The sequence below is a fragment of the Prenolepis imparis genome, unplaced genomic scaffold, assembly GCF_030444845.1.
Source record: "Prenolepis imparis isolate NDT839.2.m4 unplaced genomic scaffold, iyPreImpa1.0 SCAF_7, whole genome shotgun sequence".
Classification (NCBI taxonomy): domain Eukaryota; kingdom Metazoa; phylum Arthropoda; class Insecta; order Hymenoptera; family Formicidae; genus Prenolepis; species Prenolepis imparis.
Genome location: NW_028141165.1, coordinates 14,483,063 through 14,509,160, shown reverse-complemented (window position 1 = coordinate 14,509,160; position 26,098 = coordinate 14,483,063). Strand labels below are relative to the sequence as shown.

Sequence of the window (26,098 nt, the reverse complement as noted above, 5' to 3'; positions counted from 1 at the left end):
AATTTGTACACATTGAATTTTTTGTTCTTTGTATACAATTTTGTACAAATAAGATTAATATAAAGTAGATTAATAAGATAAGTCAATTAATTAATTAGTAATATTAATAGAATACGAGAAAATCACGTGTATCTTACAAGTTTAGTTTATTTGCACCGAGTGTGTATTGCTAGCTTTTTATATATAAAGTGAAATAGCCTTATATATACATATAACTCTTGTATTTAATGTTGTACGATAAATAATACCTTCCGAAAGATTATCGTTTTTATTACATTCATAAATTAACTTTTAATTTGATGAAAAAAGCTATTTTCCTAGAAAATTTCAAAAAATTTGTATACATTGAATTTTTTGTTCTCTGTATACAATTTTGTGACGAATAAGATTAATATAAAATGGATTAATAAGATAAGTCAATTAATGAAAAATATAAATTAATTAATGTAAAATTAATTAATAATATTAATAGAGAGAGAATACGAGAAAATCGTGTGTATTTTAGAAGATCTAAAATGTTAAACTAAGGATTAAAAATATTCACACTCAATACATACAGAATCTATATTTTAATTATATTTTTAATTTATAATATTCACAAAACTTGTTAAAATTTAGCTTTGTAACAAAATTTATTGAAAAATTAATCTGCAAATATAGTTAAGGTGTTTAAAATAACATGTCATGTTAACATTATAAATTAATAGCAAAAATATTAATGATAATGTGCGTGGCTATCACATACATACTTTTTATCATACACACTTTATTCATTTCGTGATAATTGAAGAAAATATATGTGACATGACACCTATCAGAATCAAAGAGGTTTTTATAATTAAACAAATCGTCTCATTATGTTTTGTATGATACAATATATGTGAGGTATATCGTAAACATATCGTAAACCTCATAAACCTAAACATAGACACGTGTCTCAGACATAATGGGGCGATTTGTTTAATCGATGATAAGTTCCTTTGATTCTGGTAGACGTCACGATTAACGTATCACGAAGTGAATAAAGTGTATATGATTGAAAGTGTATATGTATAATGGTCACATTATTATTAATATTTTTTGCTATTAATTTATATAATGTTATTAACATACCATGTATTTTAAATATTTTTGCTATAATTCGCAGAGTAATTTTCCAATATAAATTTTGTTACAAAGCAGCCTTTTTCCGTTTTGAATGAATTTATATATTAGCAATATCAGCAATAATGATCGATAATTATCACCAATAATTATTAGCTACTAAATTTTTTTCGTTAATTGATATACGAAAGCATGCTCGATACAACTTTCAGTGATCAAATTCGACTTTCGCTTTTGATAATATCATTACGAAACCTGTATCAATAACATCAGCAATAATTATTGATCATTATCAGCAATAATTAGCAGAGTTTTATAAGAAAAGATTTTTAATCAGCAAAAATGTTGCTCCGGATATCTTTTTTCATCGAGAAGGGGAAGGATTAAATATACCAAATTATCAAGTCAACTAATCTCTCGTTTGGAACTCAAATAAGATGTTCAACATGCTATCCCAGTTATTAAGTGTCTATTAATTATTAAACAGAGTTGAGACTTGTCTTACAAGTTTGAATCTCAACAATGTTTTCATTTGCAGCAAATAATAGTCCTCTTTATACGCGTCAACCAACACGTCATTGCGAACTTTAACTACACCGGCTGCTCTAGATTTTCATGGGAGATTGTTTATAATGCAAGAGAGAGGATGTGTGGACTACTTTTGTAACTTGCGAATCATTGCTGTTGCCGACATGATTGTTCAATGTACAAACATTCTACACAGGCTGGTCATAAACTGAAGGAAGTGTGATGGTCCTTTTTATTAGAATTTTTTTAAAATCTGTTTTCAATTGCTTTTCGAGCGCTACGTTGTCCAAGTAATCGCATAATGAGAGTGATTTGTGAATTTTATGCTAATAAAATTTAATGAATATAGAATGATACCTATCTTTGGCATCTCTAATAATAAATAAGAAGCATATATTCCATCATAAGCATTTTGTACATGTAGTTGGATCAAATATCTACGTTGGATTTAATGAAATATTTTAAATATATTATTATTATATATATAATTTTAATATATATCGAGATATTGAGAAACTCTTTTCGAACAGTTATTGTTGAGTTTTTATTGTCGCAAAAAACTTTTTACATATTGCAATGGTAATTTAATTTTGAAGTAATCTTCTTTCTTGAAAATATTCAAGAACACGATGGAAAAATTATTAGTTTGTCATTATTTCAGAAAGCTTGAATCTTTATTTAATTTTAACGTCATTCATGTCGATGATTATATTTAATCGTATCATCATAAAGTGGCGCAGTGGCTAGTGAAAGCCGATGAATTCTATGAGCTAAAGTTCAGGGGGCGTATCACTGTGGGAATCATATGACTTTTCTCTCTGTGCATTCTGTAAATGTGTGTGTATGCGTGTATGTACATTTTACGAAAATTATAATGCCTATAACTGAATATTGTTCATTATTATTTCGACGCAATCCACCCAGATAGCAAACTGACGTCATCAAACGTCAAACTGACGTCATCAAACGTCAAACTGACGTCAGTTTGACGTTTAATGACGTCATTTGACGTTTGATGACGTCAGTTTGATGTTTGATGACGTCAGTTTGCTACCTGGGTAGATTGCGTCGAAATAATATTTATGGCTGCATGAAAATATTATAACGGTATCAAAATACTATATTAAGTTTCGTGTTAAAATAAGAGAGAGATATAGGAAATACATATATTGCAGTCCTCGCAAAAATTCCGCGAGCTTATCGATCCCGAAGACGGGGATCTGCTAACGTTGCTTGTGAATTCTCCAAGGAGACTATTATACGATAACAAAACGATGTGCTTTGGGCTGAATATCAGTGACATACAATGAGACACGGTTCAACATGCGCATGATCGCGATGAGGTAGAGAGAATGTGGTTATTATAGGAGAAACATGGCCTCGCCTGTTTCTGTTGATGTCCCGATGTCATGTCTCCCGTTCAAGTCACGCTATAAGTTCTCTTGCATATACGTCCCCATTTTTTTAAGACCCTTTCTTTCCGAGATTTGTGTCGATTTATAATATAACATATATCTGTACGCGCGAACCAATAGTCTGTCGCCTTTGTGATGCGCTCAAATACATCCACTTTTATTCCGCGAATACGTATGTAGGTACGCACACCCACATTAGCACCCATTACCATATTTATTGCTTTGGCAATAACATTTACTCGTAGGCGAGTGTGTCATGGTTGAGCGATGTATGGATAAGGTCAGGCATTTGGATTAAACGCACAGCCACACGCAAGAATTCCCGACGCGAACCTATCATTTTTGCATATTGATAGTAAATATTATATTTATTTTTTTGAAATTACAAATTGGAAAATCTCTGAAAAGACTGAAAAGACTGTGGATTCTCCTGAATTCGATCAAATAAATCAGTATCAAAGCAAGTTTTTGTTCACGCGCAAACTATTAACACGTCGGGTGAAAGTTATACAGGTGTGGCTAACGTAACAATTCATACTACACAAATTATTCAAGTAAGACTTTAAATAATTCGCTGCTGTGGTACAAAATTACATACACTTACTTTTTGAACCTATACGAATCGTGAACTAGTGGCAGAGTATTCGTATATATTACCAAATATGCAATCCAAAACTATAAACAAACTATAATCGCACGTGTCAATGTACGTATTATATGAAATATGTCAAGGAAGATGGTATTTTAATAATAGACTTTTCGATAAATTTTAAAGGTGATTTTTTTAAAGGAAATGTCACGGCATTTTATAATTTTTATATTAGTTAAGGCTCCTGGCTCCTTGCCGACCATGTCGAAATCGTGACGTCAGAGGCGAGAAAACACACGCTAAAATTTCTTAGATGCCATTTCGAAATAAAAAAATATTTCGATGAAACAGCACTTTAGATGGCTTTAGCACACTCTTAAAAAAACCCCAAAAACTATCCTTTCCCCTTTATAATCAATCAACAGCTGTAAAATGTTATATTATGAAGCCCAGTCCGTCTGGTCTTTGCACATGCGCAGTCATTCCGCATGTCAAAGTCTGATATCTCGATCATTTTACAGATGTTGATTGATTATAAAGGGAAAAGGATAGTTTTCGGGGGTTTTTTAAGAGTGTGCTAAAGCCATCTGAAGTGCTGTTTAATCGAAATATCTTTTCATTAAAAAATGGCATCTAAGAATCTTCAGCGTGTGCTTTCTCGCCTCTGACGTCACAATCCAATATGGCCGCGATGAGCACCCAGGAGCCTTAACCCTATGATTTACAAAAAGAGTTTTTTTGCGAATTTCTAGAGTAAAATAGGAGTACTCAGAATTCATTTTTCAATTTATTTTAGAAACACTTTACTTGAATAGAATTTTACTTTGAAGTTTACTTATAGAAATATACGATATCAAAAATTAGATCACAAATTGCTTTTGTTTTTGTTGATTTATTATTGAATGTTGAATTATTGTTGAATGTTGAGTTATTATTGAAAGGAACTTTGTAGAGTTTATACACAGAGAGAATTTTCTCTTAGAATTTACCCTGAAAATCATGGGACAACACTAGCGGATCCTGGGGGGGACCAGGGGGTTAAAACCCCCCCTTGGAAATTAAAAAAAACAGTTTTGCTGAATTTGTTTAAAAAATATAAGTAAAGAAAAACAAACATTAAAGAGCTATCGACGTCGTTGATGCTGGAATAAAAGTTAATCATGAAACCAAAAATATTAAATAAAATATAATTTTGCAAACCCCCCCCCCCCCCATTATCGACGTCAGGATCCGCTAGTGTGGGACAATATGGTACGGAAATAATTTTATGAGAATTTCTCTGATTAATATTAATCACAATAAAAATTAATAATATCTATCACAATAAAATATAAAATATGTTTGATTAATTGTACTAAAAGTATAGTAAAATTTATTGAAAGTATAGTAAAATTAATCAAACATATTTTTAAAATTCTTTCCATACCATATTGTCTTACGATTATCATAATTTTCATAATATTCATAATTTTAAAGGGTAAATTTTAAGAGAAAATTCTCTCGGTGTACATATATACATTTAAAATATTCGCTATTCTAATATAATATTTATTTTTTATGTGCATAATAAAAAACAAAATTGCTGAGATTGATAAAAGCACGAATATTATTGCAAAATCTATATCGTTAAATATACGTGGATTGGAAAATCTGAATGCGGCTTAATTATAAATTTTGAATCTTGGATTTTACAATTCTTTGAAATTTTCCTCGAGTCGATGAACGAGGAAATGTCAAAAGAACAGTACTTCGAAAATGGCTTTTACACGCGCACATGATATCTTCGATAATTACGATATTAATCACAGTGATAATGACATCTGTAATTTACTGTACGAACAATCGAGTGGATGATTGTTTTCGCAAACTTTGATTATAAAGAAGGAAATTTTATATTTTTCTTTTTTTTATATTCTCCTTACTAGCTTCTACAATTATGAATCATAAATCATTTTGACACCTACATCGGGTGAGTAGCCATTAATTGCATTCATTGTACTGGCATTGAAACTGAATCTAGTGATAATTGCACGCACGAAGTTTGCATGATTTGTAAACGCTGTTTAATTAATAATAATTTTATATATATGATAAGTCAAAGAAGTATTTGTATATTTTGTTTTAGGATGAGATTTCATATATATATATATATATATATATATATATATATATATATTGTGCAGTATAAATAGATATACTTTTAATAATACAATATATAAAACAAATATATGTTATAATTTATTGTAACACAAGATTATAATATCTTATAAATTTTATTATCTCATCTATTTGGAACAAAAGTTGTGCTAAGGTTGTGCTATCACAGGATGTCTGTTTTGAAATTAATGAAGATATCTTCCTTTGATTTTTGTAAAAGTTTATATTATAGTCTAGGTAAAAGAGACAAATATTTTTTTAATTTATTTTCTTATATTCGTCAAGGAGAAATGTCTTCTTAAAAAGGATTGGTTTTTATTTTTAATATCGAAACAGTATGAAATAGAAAAAATGTTTTATGAAAGTTTTATAGCTCAAAAAACAACATAAAATGGTATATTTAAATTTTTCGAAAATTAAAAATTAAAAAACACTTCTCTTTTTCTTAATTCTAAAATTTTTGAGAGAGACAAAAATTGAAGAGCATTTTACTGTAAATTTAATCGTGTATTAAAATTATTTTCTGAAATAGAAGATAAAAAAACTCTTACTTTTATAGGTTTCTTTTTTTAAACTATGCTAAATTTAATTTGCTTTTTTCTTTTGTTGCAGAGTTTGTAAAAGAATAAACTATTTTTTTTTTAATTAGAAAAATTATATTTTTTATATAAAATTATATAAAGTTTTTATATAATATTTTTTGTTAATGTGTTGTATCAAATAGCAACATTGCGTTATATTTTACGAATTTTACGAATTGCATTATCTTTGCGAAAATTTTCCGTCGGTCTTCCATCTTCACATAAATTTCGCTTGAATAAAGAAAAAGAATAATATATGCAACGTATTGATACATTTTTGTTGTATGTATTTTACAAATTTTATATGTCGAGTAACTATTAATTTTTTTACTAATTCTTTACTAGTTCTTTCACAAACTCTATAACAAGAGAAAAAAATAGATAAAAATTTGCGCATGAACTTAAAAGATAAAATTAAGAAAAATAAGAATGTATAAAATAATAATAAAAATATTTCAGATTACTATTACACAAACTAATATTTAAAATGAATAATAATTACTGCTAATAAACTTCCATAAAAGAATAAATAAAAAGATTTTATATATCCTCTTATTTTGATCTCTATAGACTACAACATAATTCAATTACAACACAATCCAATATTTATAAGAGAAAATTTGTGTTTTACTCTTGTTGTACGTAATCTTTATTTAAAATAATCTTTTTTACTATTAATTTTTTTACTAATTCTTTACTAGTTCTTTCACAAACTCTATAACAAGAGAAAAAAATAGATAAAAATTTGCGCATGAACTTAAAAGATAAAATTAAGAAAAATAAGAATATATAAAATAATAATAAAAATATTTCAGATTACTATTACACATACTAATATTTAAAATGAATAATAATTACTGCTAATAAACTTCCATAAAAGAATAAATAAAAAGATTTTATATATCCTCTTATTTTGATCTCTATAGACTACAACATAATTCAATTACACCATAATCCAATATTTATAAGAGAAAATTTGTGTTACTCTTGTTGTACGTAATCTTTATTTAAAATAATCTTTTTTACTATTAATTTTTTTACTAATTCTTTACTAGTTCTTTCACAAACTCTATAACAAGAGAAAAAAATAGATAAAAATTTGCGCATGAACTTAAAAGATAAAATTAAGAAAAATAAGAATGTATAAAATAATAATAAAAATATTTCAGATTACTATTATACATACTAATATTTAAAATGAATAATAATTACTGCTAATAAACTTCCATAAAAGAATAAATAAAAAGATTTTATATATCCTCTTATTTTGATCTCTATAGACTACAACATAATTCAATTACAACACAATCCAATATTTATAAGAGAAAATTTGTGTTTTACTCTTGTTGTATGTAATCTTTATTTAAAATAATCTTTTTTACTATTAATTTTTTTACTAATTCTTTACTAGTTCTTTCACAAATTCTATAACAAGAGAAAAAAATAGATAAAAATTTGCGCATGAACTTAAAAGATAAAATTAAGAAAAATAAGAATGTATAAAATAATAATAAAAATATTTCAGATTACTATTACACATACTAATATTTAAAATGAATAATAATTACTGCTAATAAACTTCCATAAAAGAATAAATAAAAAGATTTTATATATCCTCTTATTTTGATCTCTATAGACTACAACATAATTCAATTACACCATAATCCAATATTTATAAGAGAAAATTTGTGTTACTCTTGTTATACGTAATCTTTATTTAAAATAATCTTTTTTATAATTATTATATATTAATATATATATTAGGATATTTCTAACATATATTAGGAAAGATATATTACATGTATAATAATATATGTAATATATACACACACACACATACGCATAAACAATATACAATATATATCATTTTTATTTATATTACTCTCCCTTTCACGACATCGCAGATTTCTGTAGTTTTAATATAATTAATGATAGTTGAACAAAAGAAAACATACTTAAAAAAAGTTCGTGATCAAGGTGATCGGTCAGACATGATGTTTACGCGAAGCGTTGTAAGTCTGTAAAATTTACGAAGGGCCGATTATCCCTCTTATAAACGAGAAATGACGAAAGACAAATGTAACCTGATGAATAAGTAAACGATCGTTTAACCAGGAGCAAACATTTGCATATTATCGGCCACTGCCGCTCTTTCTCATTCAATTGCAAGGGTTTCAAAATCAAGCCTGGGAATGTTCGCTTGGCTCCGACCGCGTTAATGGTAATATAAACGGAGGGTTGATATACAACATATGTATGAGAGAGAGAGAGAGAGAGAGAGACGCAGTCGGGCGGGTGGGTAGACTTGTAATGCGTGTCGATTACACGCACCCATGAACATTTACGCACGCGACGAGAAATGGATTCGTGCTTTCTCTCTCTTTCTTTCTCCCCCTCCCCCCACCCCTCTCTCTCTTTCTCGCTGCACCCGAATGATAGACGTACGAACAGCAGGTGCTCTCAACAAAAAAATTCTGATGGAATAATTGGATGATCTATTATCCCTTTAATGTTTTGTTCGTATGACGTGTTTAAGTTAGTGTTAATTGATTATGAAAAAAATTATATGTTCGGCGGATGGAAAATAATAAAAAAAAAAACGAATAATAATAAAGAAAAAAGAAAAATAAAATAATATAAAATAATAAAAAATAATATAATTAAAAAAATAGAAAACACAGCATTTCCATAACTTGACATTGATTATTACTTTGTTTTCTATATCTATTCAATATAATGTGATAAAATCTCGATATTTTTCATCATTTTACTTCGTCATAAAATTCGCTTAAAAATTTCTTACATAATCCATTATGAAATTCACGATGATTCGAGTGAATAAATATTTTCTGAGTCGAATCCTAAAAAGACTAATTCTTATTGGGAATTTTTATCTTTTTATGCTTCAATATATGTGTTTGTGTGTCGCATCAATTAGATTTGAAAGAAAGAAACGATTCGAAAATTTAAAATTGGTATCGAAAAATCGCTAAAAAGTCATAATTTATTATTTTACGTGAATAAAATTCATCAGCTAATACAATAATTTAATTCAATTTTTTTGGAATAATGTATAAAAATTAAAATTCGTTTACAAAGAGATATTGTGTTGAGTTAGTTTTTGATTAATAAATAAATAAGTACACATTAAACAAGTATAATAATGACCTGGAAATCTGAAAAATCCACTTGGATTAAGATTATGCTTAGGACGAGACGTCGCCTTCGAAATCCTACAATTTCTATATGAAATTTTTCGATGAAAGCCTTAATTTTCGAGAAATCTCAATGGGATGAAAATTAAAATGGGACACCCCCATATGTGTATATATAATATGCTTTATAATGCTTTATATTAGAATTTTATTTTGAATTTATAGCGTATGAGGAAGCGCATTGATACACTTAGAGAATTTTCTCTTAGAATTTATCCTGAAAATCATGATAATCGTGGGACAATAGAATTTCTCTGATTAATATTTATCATAATAAAAATAATAATATCTATCACAATAAAATGTAAAATATGTTTGATTAATTTTACTAAAAGTATAGTAAAATTAATCAAACATATTTTATATTTTATTGTGATAGATATTATTATTTTTATAGTGATAAATATTAATCAGAGAGAAATTCTCATAAAATTTTTTTCATATCAATAGTCTCACGATTACCATGATTTTCAGGGTAAATTCTAAGAGAAAATTCTCTCTCTGTATGCGACTCGTAAGAAAACATTGGTCTTCGAAGTTGCATCACAATGTCTTATGTATGTGATAGTATAATATATTTCGAAGAAAGGGGTTGCGCGCGTATAACCACCCCTTTCAGTCCGAAATAAGCGCCGCCCTCCGGTCAAATCCCCACTATACTTGGAATTGTGGAATAGAGGCACTCTTGGAGCCCTTCTCCGATGGAAGAGACTTAAATCGTCAACTACCGTGGACTGTTGTAGTTTGTTGTTCCGAAAAATCAGGATTACACGAGTAACCCACGTCTTTATTTTCGCGATATACAATCATAAAGATAGAGAGAGAAATTCGACTAATTTTATATTATCTCTCTCTCTCTCTCTCTCTTCACAATTTCAAAGTATCGTCGATATATTCTCATCTTATCTGTGACGAGAAATAAATCTATCGGAAAAACACAGCTTATAAAGTGCTATGCAAAATGTAAAGATTCACATTAGTATCTGAGCATATATATAACTATATGCAAACGGGATGATATTTATTTCGTACGATCTTATTCGCGGCGACGAGTTTATAGCGCGATGAAGTGTCATTCCGGTCTTACGTCACAAGGAACAATCTTCCGAAAGTGATCGAAGTTGATTAAAACATTTCGTTGCCATGGAATTTTGGGCTCTTCAGCATCAAGCTAACGATCAAAACGGACGAAATCCAGAGAATCATCATGAAGACGTTAACATTATTAATCAAGTGAGCGCTCGTCGACTGCTCAGCGTCACAGGTATAATAAAATATATAATTTATACAATATAAGATATGTTAAATATCAGTTATAATTTATATAAGCACCAGAGAAAAGGAGAGAAAAAGGAAGAAATTTACTTCTTTTATTTTTTATATAGATTTTATATTTTCTATAAATTTTAAATATTTTTTTAAATATTATAAAATAAATTTTATAAATATTACAAACAATATTTTTATGTAGCTCATTTCAATAATTATCTATAAGCTAAATTGATAAAACATGTTATAGGATGTTATAAGTGAAAGGATAAAAATTAATACTTCCTTTTGCAAAAATGCAATGTTTTTCGAGATATTGTAATTTTTAGTATAATAAATAAGTTAATATTCTAAAGATTTCTATTTTTTGAAAAAAATAATTGCAAGATTATACGCGGTGATAGCAATAAATCTTTCTGCGAAGATGCAGAACTTTCATAAAAGTCAGCCGCGATTTTGAGCATTTATTATTGGATTAAAATGCTACTTAAAATTTGCAAAAACAGCTTTTTTCCAGGATTAATACTAACATTTCTAAACGAAGAATTCGTCTTTATTATATTAACATAATTTCGTTCATTAAAAATTGTAAATATCTTGGAATGATATTGGATGACATTTTTTGCCAAGAGAAGAATCTGTTTATTTTGTAATATTAATGTTTATTTGTCTAAAATATTCTGAATATATATAAACTACTCACACACAATATTAAGAAATAAAAGAATTGATATTTATCGAATTTTTTTCTTTAGGCGAAGACAGAGCTTGATTAACATATATCAATTAATTTTAAAAGATCAGAAATAGAGCGAGAGAAGGAGGACGATAAAGCATAAAATATTGAAAAATCGGTATTAATACAAATAATCGATCATAGAGTTTATGATTATATCACAATAATTTACTACCTGTGAGAAGACGAAAAAAAACTCAGTCAGAGTCAATTATTATCTCCTCCTATAAAAAAAACGAGGAAATAATTTTTATTTTTTAACAATATGTTAAAGATATACGATATGTGTAATATTTATGTTCGATTAAGTCAATGCGTCAATGCTATTTTTCCTTGTATCTCGGAATTTGATTTCATCATATTCTTTAGAAGAATATTTATAAACATCTTATATGTGTGTACAAGTTATCAATGTCAAGCAAATAGCGTTAATTGCCATTGAATTTAAAGTAATTGAAGGGACAACATAATGTCAATTTTCATTTTTTACTTTCAAAATATATACAATTTTAAAAGTTTTATAAAAAATTCCGTTTACAATCAGTCAATTTCCAGATCTTTTTATTCTTAATTTTTTTAATTATATTATTTTGCTTAGCTTTTCTAACATATTCCAATATATGTTCTGGATTGAGAATTTACTATACTAAATAAAAAAGAATTGTGTATATATACATATAAAACTATAAATGATAAATAGTGCCAGTCACGTGAATTAAAAAATGTCGCGTTACGTCGTTTATTTGTTTATGCCGGCGAGTTTCGTATCATTATTATTTAAACAAACATATTGCAATATAATACATAATTTTACATGATGATTGTCATTACGTGTTGATGTTATATATTGATACGTTTGTGATCACACGTGAACGGCGGTTTAACACCTGTCCACAACTTGTTCAAGAGCTCCCCTCGAGAGCCTCTTAATAGCCGTGAAAAAAAATGCTATGCACCCTGCTAATCGTTTATAGGGTTCAGGTGGGACTACCCGGGGTTAGATTCGTATTCATGGCAGCTGCATGAACTCTATTAACTATTAACAGGGGTGAAATCGACAACTGGGCAACGATTAACTTCCCCATGTTCATGATACGATCATAACAATATGTCGAAATACGGATACGCGTTAATATTACGTTTCAGCCATGTTTATCATGAAGGATGAAAGCCAGCCAATTATTTTCATAGATGTGTCGCATTTATATATAAGGTGCCCAGGTAATAATCGACCCATCTCTCGTTTGCATGTAGACCCGATTTATTTTAGTTAAGGCTCCTGGGTGCTCACCGCGGCCATATTGGAATCGTGACGTCAGAGGCGAGAAATAACACGTTGAGATTTCTTAGATGCCATTTCTAAATAAAAACATATTTCCATAAAATAACACTTAAGATCTCTTTAATACACTTCTAAAAAACGCCGAAAACTATTCTTTTCCCTTGACAGTCAATCAATAACCGTAAAATGATCGAGATATCAGACTTTGACGCGCGGAATGACTGCGCATGTGCAAAGACCAGACGGACTGGGCCTCATTATATTAAATTTTACAGCTGTTGATTGATTATAAAGGGAAAAGGATAGTTTTCGGCGTTTTTTTAGAAGTGTATTAAAGAGATCTTAAGTGTTATTTTATGCAAATATGTTTTTATTTAGAAATGGCATGTAAAAATTTTTAGCGTGTTTTCTCGCCTCTGACGTCACGATTCCGACATGGTCGACAAGGAGCCTTAATATCTCATTTAATTATTACGAAGATCTCAAAACGGTAGAGGACTTTTCTATTCGGTTTAATTCGCTCTATTTGAGAAATGGAGCGATTATTACCGGACACCCTGTATATACTATGCATTTCTATTTGCCTCGCTGGAGAAAGTGATCGTCGTTCGATACATAGGCCGATAGCTTATATATACACGAGCATACTTGCATTATTATTATTCGGGAGTCGATCGGTTGGAATAGAAGCGCAATTATTTTATCATACTATTGCTTTATCAATAACCGGATGCATCGCTTACGTGAATGAAAATTGACATTAGCATACATACAGTTGTCAATGAAATTTACATTCCTTTGTGTTGTTGCGAATATTATAATTAATTCAAATTCACTGCGAGTAAAATAAGTATTTTTTTTTGCATATTTTTATAACAATTCTATGAAAATATAACAGATTGTTGCTCCCTTTCAATTCAATTTCCATCTCAATTTCAATCCAAAAGTATATATTTTCAAAATTTAATGTGCGAACAAATGTAGATGATAACCTTCTGCAGTAATTTTTTTATTTTTTTTTGTGTAAAATTGTTCTAAAAAAATATATGGAGTGTGCGCAAATATCGTTTGATTCGTTTATATGAGGTATTTATATATACATCTTAGCAAATTACGTGTATGCGTATTGGAAAATTTCGTTTCTACAAGGCACAGAATAATATCGACTATTCTAATTTTCATATATTGATATATTGACTCGATAATTTATAACTGTGGCGCATATCTGGTACAATGTGATATTCACATTTAAACAGCCACCCATCACGGGGGGAAGGGGCGATGTTTGGTCGATACCTCGATAAAAGCTTGTCTGGCAACGACTCATCTACCATCGTAACTCACCCTTCAAATTCTTTTCATATATATTAAGCGCTATGAACATCTTAGACATTATTTGCCTAATTTTTCAAAAAATTTATACACAGAGAGAATTTTCTCTTAGAATTTACCCTGAAAATCATGGTATTCGTGAAACAATATGGTATGGAAAGAATTTGAAAAATATGTTTGATTAATTTTACCATACTTTTAGTAAATTTTATTATACTTTTAGTAAAATTAATCTTTATATTTTATTGTGATAGATATTATTTTTTATTGTGATAAATATTAATCAGAGAAATTCTCATAAAATTACCATGATTTTGAGGGTAAATTCTAAGAGAAAATTCTCTCTGTGTAGTTTCTATTATGGTAAATGGCGAAAAAAATGCTTAGAAATCGCTTCTAAAAAAATTATTGCATTTCAATAAGTCAATGAGACGAGTTTCTTCGAATTAGAGGAGCACTATTGAAGATAATTATGTTCTTTTATTTTTATTAGTTTTTTATAACTTATATAATACTAACGCTAACTTATAATAATTTCTAATATTAATTAATGTATTGTGATTTATTATTTATTTTTTTTAATCGAAGACAATAAATTGGTTAAATTATTATATAATTATATTCAATATATATAATCATTATATTTTCGAAGTTTTTTTACATATTATTGTACTACTATTATTTTTATATTGTTAGAGAAATGTTCTCAAAATAGAATAAACTATTATATCTGCTACCACCACTATTATTATTATTTTTCATATAACTCTAATAAAATATAATTTTTTAGTTAAAAATAATTCTTAAAATATTTTTAAATTCATATCATATAATACATATAATGTTAGATAATATTGTTCAACCGGAAAAATACATTTGGCGAGACAACACACGTCGTTACATCTCGTTATTCACTTGCAAAGTGTTCTTATATTCTCGACTCCCAACGACTCGAACGTCTATGAATGTTTGACCGGAAGTAACGTATTACAACACTTAGATTGTAGTCTTAAGCGCTTAAACATATACAAGGGTATGTATATGCTGGTGTTCTTACATTTCAAAACAAGATCAGAAGTCTTAACTTTGCTTAAGCAGCTTAATGACTGTTTCGACGATTTTTAAACTTTGGCGAGCAATTTTTTTCTCATTTAATATCGCGCAATTTTCATCTCTTGTGGGTTGAGAAAATTGTAAATAATTATATAATAAATACATATATATATATATTTTTTCTCTCTATTGCTTGTAAAAATAAATATGTCTTGACGAAAACATGAGATAATGGCAAGAAATTTGGTTGTTGTTTGCACGATTGATTTTTTTATTGCTCTATTCGTTCAACTGCGTCATCTTTAAATCGCAATCATCCATGAAATTTGTTTGTATATTCATTTCATAAATTGACTTTCTCCTTTCCCTATCTAAAAATCGTCAAGAATGATAATATGCAATATTCTTATCTGAAATCTTTTTCTCATACGATTAGATGCTTTCCTCATACAGACTCTTTGCATCTTATGACACAATAAATGACGACGCAGTCTGTGCGAAACATTGCATGACACAACAATTTTATTCATAAAATTATTATACATATAATATGCAAATTATATATTATATATTATATATAGATATTATATATTATACATTATATATAGATATTATATATTATATATTATATATTTATTATATATTATATAATATATAATATATTTTATATTTTATAACATTTTATAATATATTATATAATATAATTTTATATATAATATATTATATATTCATATATAATATATAATATATTAATATATATAATATTATATATGTGATATTATATATTATATACATATATGATATGTATAATATATATTATACATATATTATATATTATATTTTGGGTAATAAAAAGAAAATAGATATTGTCGAAACGGACTGTCACAACTAGAAATAGTAGCATTACGTTACGTATATTTAATGTAAAGACGATGATTTAAAAAATTATATAGAATAATTCCTATCTTCTTTCAGGTCGTGGTGATTTCGTCGGGGGTATAGACAACGAGGCTCTAGATTTTTCGCAATTGGAGGACTTTATCAACAGTGACAGTGAACAACCTGCAACGTGAGTCTAAAGAACATTAATTTTGTATGTAGGTATTATTATTATTATTATTATTATTATTATTGTTTATTTTTATTTCATTGTTGCGCCTTGCGTTGGCTTGAAAAAAGACTCGATCGGACGAGAAACCCGATCTCGGGCATCAAAGTATTCGATCTGGCGACAGAGTTTAACTACATTTAGAAGCCATGGTTAACGCCTACAAAGCGCGTGTCTCTCTGTTACACGTGAATACTGCGTGTCTCGCTAACGCAATAATCACAAATTCAAATTGTTGTTTCTCAGGGAATACTATATACGGTACTGATTTAGCAATTTATATCGATAAATCTCTGTATTTTTATGAAATTTGCATTAATTCGATCCGTAATGATATCTATGAAATAAATATTTATTATAAATATTTTCTTACATTTTTATTTTTCGTGAAGATATAATAATTGTTTATTCTTATCATCATGAATTATTTATTCTATGTAACAAAAAATATTAAGTTTTAAATAAATATGTATATTACATTAAATTTTAGCATTACTTTTTAGTTTTATATTTTCTACATTTAAATAACACTTTTATAAAATAAGTGATTTTATATATTAAATAAAGTAAATTGTTTTTAAAAATAAAATTTAGTTTTTTGTTTTAAACAATACATTCGATTTTTATAAAATTAGAATAATAAATATATTTGATTATTTTTATATAAAAATTACATGTTATTTGATACATTTTCTAAATTAATAAATATACTTCAAGAAAACAATTTTTTTTTCTATTTAATACAATTTTTTTAAAGAAAAAATAATATCCAAAATGTAATATTTAAAAGAAAGAATATATACAAGCTGTTATAATTAATTCGCATCCATTAAATATTCATAATAATATTCCGTGATGAAAAATAAGTCAAAAATTTTAATGAGAAGCGTAGAATTTCTGCGAAAACAGCCTCACACGATGTCACTTCCACACTTACAGGCGCCCCTTTTCAAGTTATGCTAATTAACGAATTTAGATAATATGGTTTTACCGTCCAATAACAGGAGCACGCGTTTCCTGCGAACGACACAACCAAGTATCAGGCTAAATTCCTAAATTGCTCTATCTTGACTCTATGTATTCAAGCTGTTCTGTCACTACGGTGAGAGATTATCATGGGAATAGCTTTACTGTGTTTTGATAATATATCCATATTGTATCTGGAATTGCTGTAACATATTTTAATTTTTTTACATATTTTTGAAGCAATGCAATGCACACAAAACATGCAACCAAAAAAAAAGAGATCATCTTTTTATTGTCAAAAAAATATGTATATAAATCATTATATTATTTGTAAACTGAAGTATTCTTTAGATATAATCGATCAAGTTAAGAAGAAGAAAAGCCTATAAGAAGTGTCTCGAAGTGTACTTGTTATGTATGTATTGTTGATAATATAAAAGAAATGTAAACACATTTCGAAAATGTACATGATTTTATTAAAAAATCTAAAAAATTAGAAAAAATATACTAATAATATTATAATATTATATATTATATATTAAATATATATTATATACTAATTTTATAATATTATATATTAAATATATATTATATACTAAGTGTATATAAAATATAAAAAGTAGTAAAAAATGCTTAAAAAATAATAAAAAATGAGAGGGAGAGAGAAGCAAGAAACTTAAAATTAAAATCTCTTAATTTCAAAAACAAAGAAAAAACAAATACACGAAGATACAATCGACTTTCCGTTTTTCATTTATTACTTGAGGCACAGAACATCTTACTCCAAACTGCATATACTGACGTAATCATATATACCCAGGAAACGCATCCCAGACCTATTCTTTATGTGCAAACACAATCGCGCGTGCGTGTATACACTTGGTTCACACATACAGATATATCTATGCAGATAACGACCGCAGAGGTGTAATGATATAATGACACAGACAGAACAGAATTGATGGAATCACAGTGTTGTACAGTGTTGTAACCCTGCTAATCCAACTTCCAACACTCGTCCATTAAAACGAATCATCGCAACAGCAAAGAATTAATCGAAAAAAATGTCACTCATTTCTCTCTGAATAGTATGAATACGAAATGTTATCTTGTTTACTTAGTAAATTTTAAAATATATAAGCTTGTATATCGCATTTTTTGCGTGCTAAAATATTGAATTATTTATATTTATCTATTTATTATTATTTATCAATTTTGCACTTTAAAATATTTATCTTTTTTATTAAAATATTTATGTTTTTCACATACATGATTAAATTTCATATTATTTTACTACTTAATTACTATTTTAATATTATTATTTTATTCTTATTTATTTTTAATATTATTTTTTATTATTATTATTTATGTTTGTTTTTTACGGTAATAATTCGATTGTCAGCACTTTATTTTGCATTTTGAAAGATTCTTGCGATCCTGTTTAAATAGTTGAATTTGGTTAAATTTAACAAATATCACATGTCTCGGTCCGCAGAAATTTTTGTATTAATTTAACATATAATATGGATATATTAAATGGCGACACGAATATTGTGTCAATCTTTTAACATAAAATAAATGCAAACTTGAAGTAAGCTTAAAATAAATTTTGTGTAAAATTAACATAGTTTTAATGTAAAATTAACTAAAAATAATGTTAATTTTACATTTTATCATCCCCATTTATATTATAAGATAAAACCAAAATTTTTTTTCTATAAATTTTAACAGATTGTTTTCTTGATTCTTGTCATTAATAATACGGAACATATTTACTGTGTAAAATTAAAAATCGATGCACATTGTGTTATTTTTACATTTTTTCAGTTGTTTTAATAACTTAACATTTGAAAACAAGGTTAAGAGTATTTTATTGACCAACACTGGCTAAAGCAATAATTCTTTTATTACGACGTTTCGACCCTAAATTGGGTCCTCTTCAGGCTACAAAAATTGATCACAATACAGAGTCGTTAATACATTTAGATAACACTTTTGATTTATAATAGTAATATTGTAATTAGTAATACCTATTCTTTAATGTAACGTGGTAAACCCTATACGCACATGATGTTATGTTAGAATGTGAGTTAAAATTGACAGAATCATAGTCAGTATCAAACTGAGATATGGTGTTTATTTTTGACGTGTATAACTAACAGTAAGTCAGAGACATTGTTTTGAGAGCATTAAAAGTCAAATAATTAAAATAAAAATAAACACAATTACAATAATAAAGCTAAAGGACTCTATAAACCCATAATAGGATATGTATCGAAAGAATTAAAAGTAATATTAAAATTGAATAATTAAAGGTAATTTTAATTAAAAATATAATTAAAAAATGCGTTGGATGGGACTAAAATAATTTGAGAATAGTGTCATAAATTGAATTTAAATTTTCCGTGTCCCTTTGAGAATTTATAGAATTCTTTTGCTTTTTAATAAAAATCATTTCGCTTATTTCTCTCTTTTTCAAGTTAGCTTCATTATGTAGGATCGATACATTAGACCAATCGAAATCATGATTAAGCGACGATCTATGTTTACTAATCACCGAATAATTACTTTCATGTTTTTTGATGTTAGAGTTATGTTCTTTTATGCGCGTTTCCAAATGACGTTTGGTTTGCCCAATATAACAGGAAGTGCAATTCTTACAAGAGATCTCATATACGACATTAGTTCTCTTATAGGGATGAAGTTGGTCTTTCCCTTTCTTAATTAATTTGTCTAGTCTGTTAGGAACAGTATATACGACTTCAAGGCCACACTTCCCCAATAATCGCTGTATATCTTCACTTAATCCCTTGACATATGGAAAAATGATTACCTTAGATGTGTCAAAAGATTTTTTTCCCCCCGATGGATAATTATCATATGACTTAGATTGTAAAAACTTAAGTCTTCTATTAATGATTGAGTTAATTAAAGTAATTGGATAGCAATTATTGGAAAGAATCCGTTTGACCAACGAAATATTCTGTGAATGAAACTTCCTGTCCGAAAGAATAATAGCCCTATCAGTGAGGCTAAGAATAGTACTGATTTTGTATTTGTGAGGATGGTTAGAATAAAAGTTAATATATCTTCCCGAAAATGTAGATTTCCGGTACCAATTAGTTGTTAATTTCTGATTTTGCCTTATAATGGATATGTCCAGAAAATTAATACAATCATTTGATTCTATCTCGCAAGTGAATTGTAGTCTAGGATGATAGCCATTAAATTGCGATAAAATATTGTCTATCTGATTTCTTGGAACAATAGCGAAAATATCATCCACATATCTGCAATAAACCGACAGTGAAAAAGATAGTGCATTCCGGCAGTATGACTCCAAATCATCCATAACCAGGTCTGATAGAATCGGAGAGAGAGGGGACCCCATAGGCATTCCGAAAATTTGTTCGTAATAACCATTTTCAAAGGAAAAACTCGTGGAGTCAATAACAAATTCCAACGCGTACAAAAATTGATTCAGGTTAATGATCGTATTTTGAGAGATATCTTTCCATCTATCTTTGATTGCCGAAACAACCAAGGATTTAGGAACATTTGTGTATAAAGACTTAACATCCAAGGATATCATGCATTCATTATCTTTAATATTAGCGCTCTTAATGCCTCTTCCAAACGACCAGCTATCCCTTACATGTGAAACAGGCCTCTTAACAGACCGAGATATAATGTCCCTCAAGTATACCGCTAGATTGTACGTAGGACTGCCAATAGAGGATACAATAAGTCGCAATGGAAAGTCTTTTTTATGCACCTTTGGTAGGCCATATATTCTAGGAAGATTCCCATTACTGCAAGCCAAAACATTTGAGTTCAATTAACACAACAGCAATATGTTAAATTAACACATGAATGTGTTAAATATTTAACACAAAAATTTTATCGGGGACCGTTTTTACCTCGGTTTAATTCGGTTTTTAACAAGAAAACACAAATTTTCCAACTAGCAATGTTAGAATTTGAATTTCGATAAGATACTTTTATATTTATATAATTATTTCAGTTTTCATTTTATATGGATAAATTAGTTATATTTTTTACAATTTTAGATATTTTAACATTTTTTTCTTTTTTATTAGTATTTCTATTTTTGTCTCTTTTTATAATATATATCTTATTCTTGCAATTCTGTGTGAGACGCATATTTTGATATGTACACGTGCATGCATCGTGATCAATCCGCAACAGATATGTTATTTAAAGAAACATTAGTTAGATAGATAAGCGGAGAAAATTTATAATGACGTAAATACGAAATAATTTTATATATGAAATGGTTGCTTAGAGAAAGAGGAGCTTACAAAAACGCTTATTTTATTTTTTCAATTATATAATAACAGTTATATAGTTGGAGAAAACAAATGTGAAATAATGCCCAAAATATCAAAGTAAAAAAATAATATATAGAGAGAATAATAATGAAAACAATAATTGGCTATAATTTATATTTAAAGAATTTCAAGAATTTCCAACTCTCCGATAGTATAATTAATGACTGGTTTACGTAATAAAAAAGAATGGGTATTTTGCATGATTCTTTTTTTTTAACGTGATATCGATAGAGATTGCGTGGATTGTTATCGAGCGAATGTTTTCCAATTATTTTCTAATCAAGAATTCACGGAAAATTCATCAGACAAAAATGTAAATTGTGTGGCCGAGTCTTCAACACGGAAATTGCATAATATAATATAGTAACCGTACATTATGTACAGTGAAACACCCGCGAATTTTCTCAACTCGCTGAACAAAACACGAATCGTCATTTTCCGTGAAATACCGAACGATTCAGATGATAACGATATCTCATGTTTTGCAAATTTAATTGCACTCTCAGCACGCATAGCTCTCGAAAGATCAATAGAAAGGCGCTGATATAATTGTATAGTATATATACAAGGTTTTTATCGAATAACATTTTCTATAGAAAAAGAAGAGATACATATATATACTTATATCTCTTTCTTTATAAATATTATATAATTAATTTTTAACATTACTCTGCAAGAAGAAGATATATACTTATATCTTTTTTTACTATACTAACCACAAAAATTAATTATATAATATTTATATATAATGAAGATATATATAAATATATATCTTCTTTTTAAAGAAGCTATATACTTATATTTTCTTTATATAAATATTATATAATTAATTTTTGTGGACAGTATAGTAAAGGAAAATATAAGTATATACCTTCTTTTTATATATATATATATATATATATATATATATATATAGAATAATATTATTTAATAAAAACCTTGTATACTATACAATGTGTTATACCAAAATGCTTTTTTACTTTCTTTTTAAAAAAGATATATACTCATATCTTCTTTTTAGAAGATTTTTCTTTAAAGAAGATATATATACTTATATCTTCCATTTGTGTATTTTCTTATCTCTTCTTTTAATTTTTCCTTGTATCTTTTTTTTATTTTTCTTATATCTTATATTTTTGTGATATAAATATGATAAATGATAATTTAGAAACATTTTAGAAGAAAAATAAAAGAAACAAGCGTATATATCTAGAGACACATTAGATGAGAGATCTAGATTTCGTACCGCTCTGTGTTAGATACTTTGCGGACACTCTCGCGCATAATGAAAATGGGGGTGGAACGGCAACTCACAATGGCCGGATCGAAGCACCTACGTCGCAGCCGGTCGTCATCCAACAACAGCCATCACCACGATTACCTTCGCCGCAGATGACACATCCAGTATCGATAGCATGCATTTCCGGTACCACGACGGTGCCTAACAATAATAGCGGCTACAAAGATCCGCAATCCTATGTTCATCCGTAAGTTGAACTCACATATAAGAATTATATTCAAATCTAATTGAACCTAAATACTACCCAGATAGCACCATGTCCAAAAAAAATTGGCGGATAAGACATCTTTAAGATATTTTTAAGATGTCTTTTGGATATCATATTATAAGACTTCTTAAAGATGTCTTATACTCCAATTTTGGACATGGTGCTGTCTGGGTATCTTTCCATATCTTTCTGTAGGAAATTGATTTCGATGAAAAATTATACAGACTGGTTTCAATTCCGATTTTTAAATGTTCCAGACATGCATTACCAGAGAGTCCACCGGACAGTGGAAGCGAGCCACCATACTCGCCGCCAGGACATAATGACACTCAACACGTGCATTCGCCACGTAAGTTTAACTCGCTTACGTAGAATATTTTACAATAGAACATAAAATTATATAATTCAACAATCGTATATACATAATTGCAGACCAAAAAGCGGCTTTGCAAGAAATCCTTATGCATCACCCGAACAACCAATATACCCCTAATTTGTTGCCACCTTCTCCGAGAGCGTTGCCTTCAACGACGACAGATCCTCTACTATTGACGCCGGTTTTGACGTCGCATCTTACATCAGGAACATCGAGTCTTCCGACGCAGCCTCAGATAGGACCGTCTTTGGTACCATTGTCGCACGAACATAGCCCGGCTGGAATTAACACCTTGTACTCATCTTTACAATCAGCTCCGAAAAAGAGGAAGCTTAGCCAAGATGGCCTCATCCACGTCAAACAAGTACTATAGCGTTTTGGGTAGCGGGTAGCTTTTTGTTTCGATTTTGAATTATTTGGTATAATTTCTTCTTCTTCTTCTTCAGGAACCTGAACTGGGTACCGTGGAACACAGTTGCAGCAGCAGTAGCGCGGTGCTGGATGGCGACGAGGTCGCTGACAACAGTTACATCGATGCCAGTTACCAATGCATTCGGTTCCACCCTTTTCAACAGACATCCTGGCACGTTCTCTGCGATCATAATCTCAAAGAGTTGCCGGTGCCACATTATAGGGTGGACGCGGACAAAGGATTCAATTTTAGCAATTCGGACGATGCGTTTGTTTGCCAGAAGAAGAATCATTTTCAGGTAAGAAAGAATGACATTTAGCAAAAAATAAAACAAACTATTGCAGATTTTAAAACATAATCACACAATTGTCGATCGTTCGATAACCAATCAGGAATCAACATCGGGTACATTGTTTGTCATTGACTATTTGATATATGACATCCCTATCTCCTGTCTAGCAAAACCACGAATAGTGCAGAGCAGGAGGTTCCGCAGCTAGATAGTGGACAAAATAATGTAGGGTGTATTTATGGGTATCCATATACATAGGTGATATAGCATGAGCATAGCTGCCTTCAGGCAACATTAACTGTTTAATATATGATGTGAAATCAGAGAAACTATATAGGAATAAAACCTTGTTAAAACCTTATTGCTCGAACGTCTTGATCCTGAGAATATTCGAGAAGCTGAACTAATAACGGATATTATTTTCTTAAACAATATCTAATCAGGAATTGCATTCTTAGATAACGTGTCACTCGCAACTTCAAGGAGAGGCCATATTCGTCAGAACTGGTGAAGGTCTAAAAAAAATAAGTGGTTTTCAATTACATTTCTACGGAGTCAAAGTGGAATCTCCATCGCAAACGATCAGAGTGGAACAAAGTCAGAGCGATAGGAGCAAAAAACCATTTCACCCTGTAACGTAAGTCTATATACAGAGGCAATACCTATAGAGATTTCGGTGATGTAATTGGATATTGCTGAATTACGCTACGATAGATATCGGTATTACAGAATCGAATTAGGCAGCGAACGTGTTACGAAAGTGACGGTCGGTCGATTACACTTTAGTGAAACTACGAGTAATAATATGCGCAAAAAGGGAAAGCCAAATCCGGATCAGAGGTATTTTCATTTGGTCGTCGGATTGCACGCTCATACCGCGGATCAAGCCAGTTATCAAGTAGTGGCTCACGCATCAGAACGTATCATTGTCAGGGTATGTCAAATCAATGGACTAACAATTCAGGTAGCAAGTATACGTCATTTTGAATGACGTCATTAAACGTCAAATGACGTCATTAGATGGCAAAAAGTGACGTCAAATGACGTCATTAGACGGCAAATGACGTCATTAGACGGCAAATGACGTCATTAGACGGCAAAGTGACGTCATTTTGATGTCTAATGACGTCAGTTTGCTACTTGGGAAGGGAATGACGCAAAAATTTTAATTTTGATGAAATTTTACACACATGCAGATTGGATAAACAGATGAATTTAGAATTTAGAATTTTTAGTTGCGATTCAGAAACGATTCTAAAGGATAAAACCACTCCTTATATAGAAGGCTTTCTGTGTTTCTCAATATATCTCAAAAAGTATTCGAGATAACAAAAACTTTTTCATAGTTCCAAAGTTTCATGATAAGAACTCTTCTATTTAACCGCATTAATATTTTGAGAAAATAATTTTTGAAAAAAGAAATTTTTAATGTGAGAAAAATTTTTTAAAAATTTTATTAATGTGATAAATAGAAGTGTTCTTATCATATAAAACTTTTGTATAAAACATTTCTAAATTTATCTATTCATTTCCCTACATATGTGTAAAGTTTCATCAAAATCAGAATTTTTGGGTTTGCGAAGTTTCTTTGTAAGATATAATTACTTTGTGAAGAAAGTATATAGATTGACTCTCATACGACTTTTACGCGTTACAGGCAAGTAATCCAGGACAATTTGAATCAGAAGGCAGTGGTGTAGGTGCTGAGGGTGGATGGCAAAGAGGAGCAGCTCCGGATAGCGTCTATCATGCTGGCAGAGTTGGAATTAATACGGACAGGCCAGATGAAGCTCTCGTTGTACATGGTAATATGAAGGTACGCG

The 26,098-nt window shown here is 29.0% G+C and overlaps 1 protein-coding gene across 8 annotated transcripts in view; it reads left to right on the top strand.

Moving 5' to 3' along the window:
• LOC145938872 (myelin regulatory factor homolog 1) overlaps positions 1-26,098 on the top strand; it is a 40,895-nt gene that overhangs the window by 5,551 nt on the left and 9,246 nt on the right. Inside the window, exons 1-9 of one of the 8 annotated variants that reach the window (XM_083042714.1) lie at positions 10,527-10,853; positions 16,237-16,330; positions 22,947-23,174; positions 23,453-23,544; positions 23,628-23,935; positions 24,018-24,281; positions 24,734-24,912; positions 24,990-25,239; positions 25,933-26,091. In XM_083042714.1, the coding sequence (XP_082898840.1) occupies positions 10,733-10,853; positions 16,237-16,330; positions 22,947-23,174; positions 23,453-23,544; positions 23,628-23,935; positions 24,018-24,281; positions 24,734-24,912; positions 24,990-25,239; positions 25,933-26,091 (1,695 nt within the window). In that variant the 5' untranslated portion in view covers positions 10,527-10,732. Of the gene's footprint in view, positions 1-10,526; positions 10,854-16,214; positions 16,331-22,946; positions 23,175-23,452; positions 23,545-23,627; positions 23,936-24,017; positions 24,282-24,733; positions 24,913-24,989; positions 25,240-25,932; positions 26,092-26,098 lie in introns of those variants that run through there. The other 7 variants (XM_083042713.1, XM_083042715.1, XM_083042716.1 and 4 more) reach the window with 7 other exon arrangements.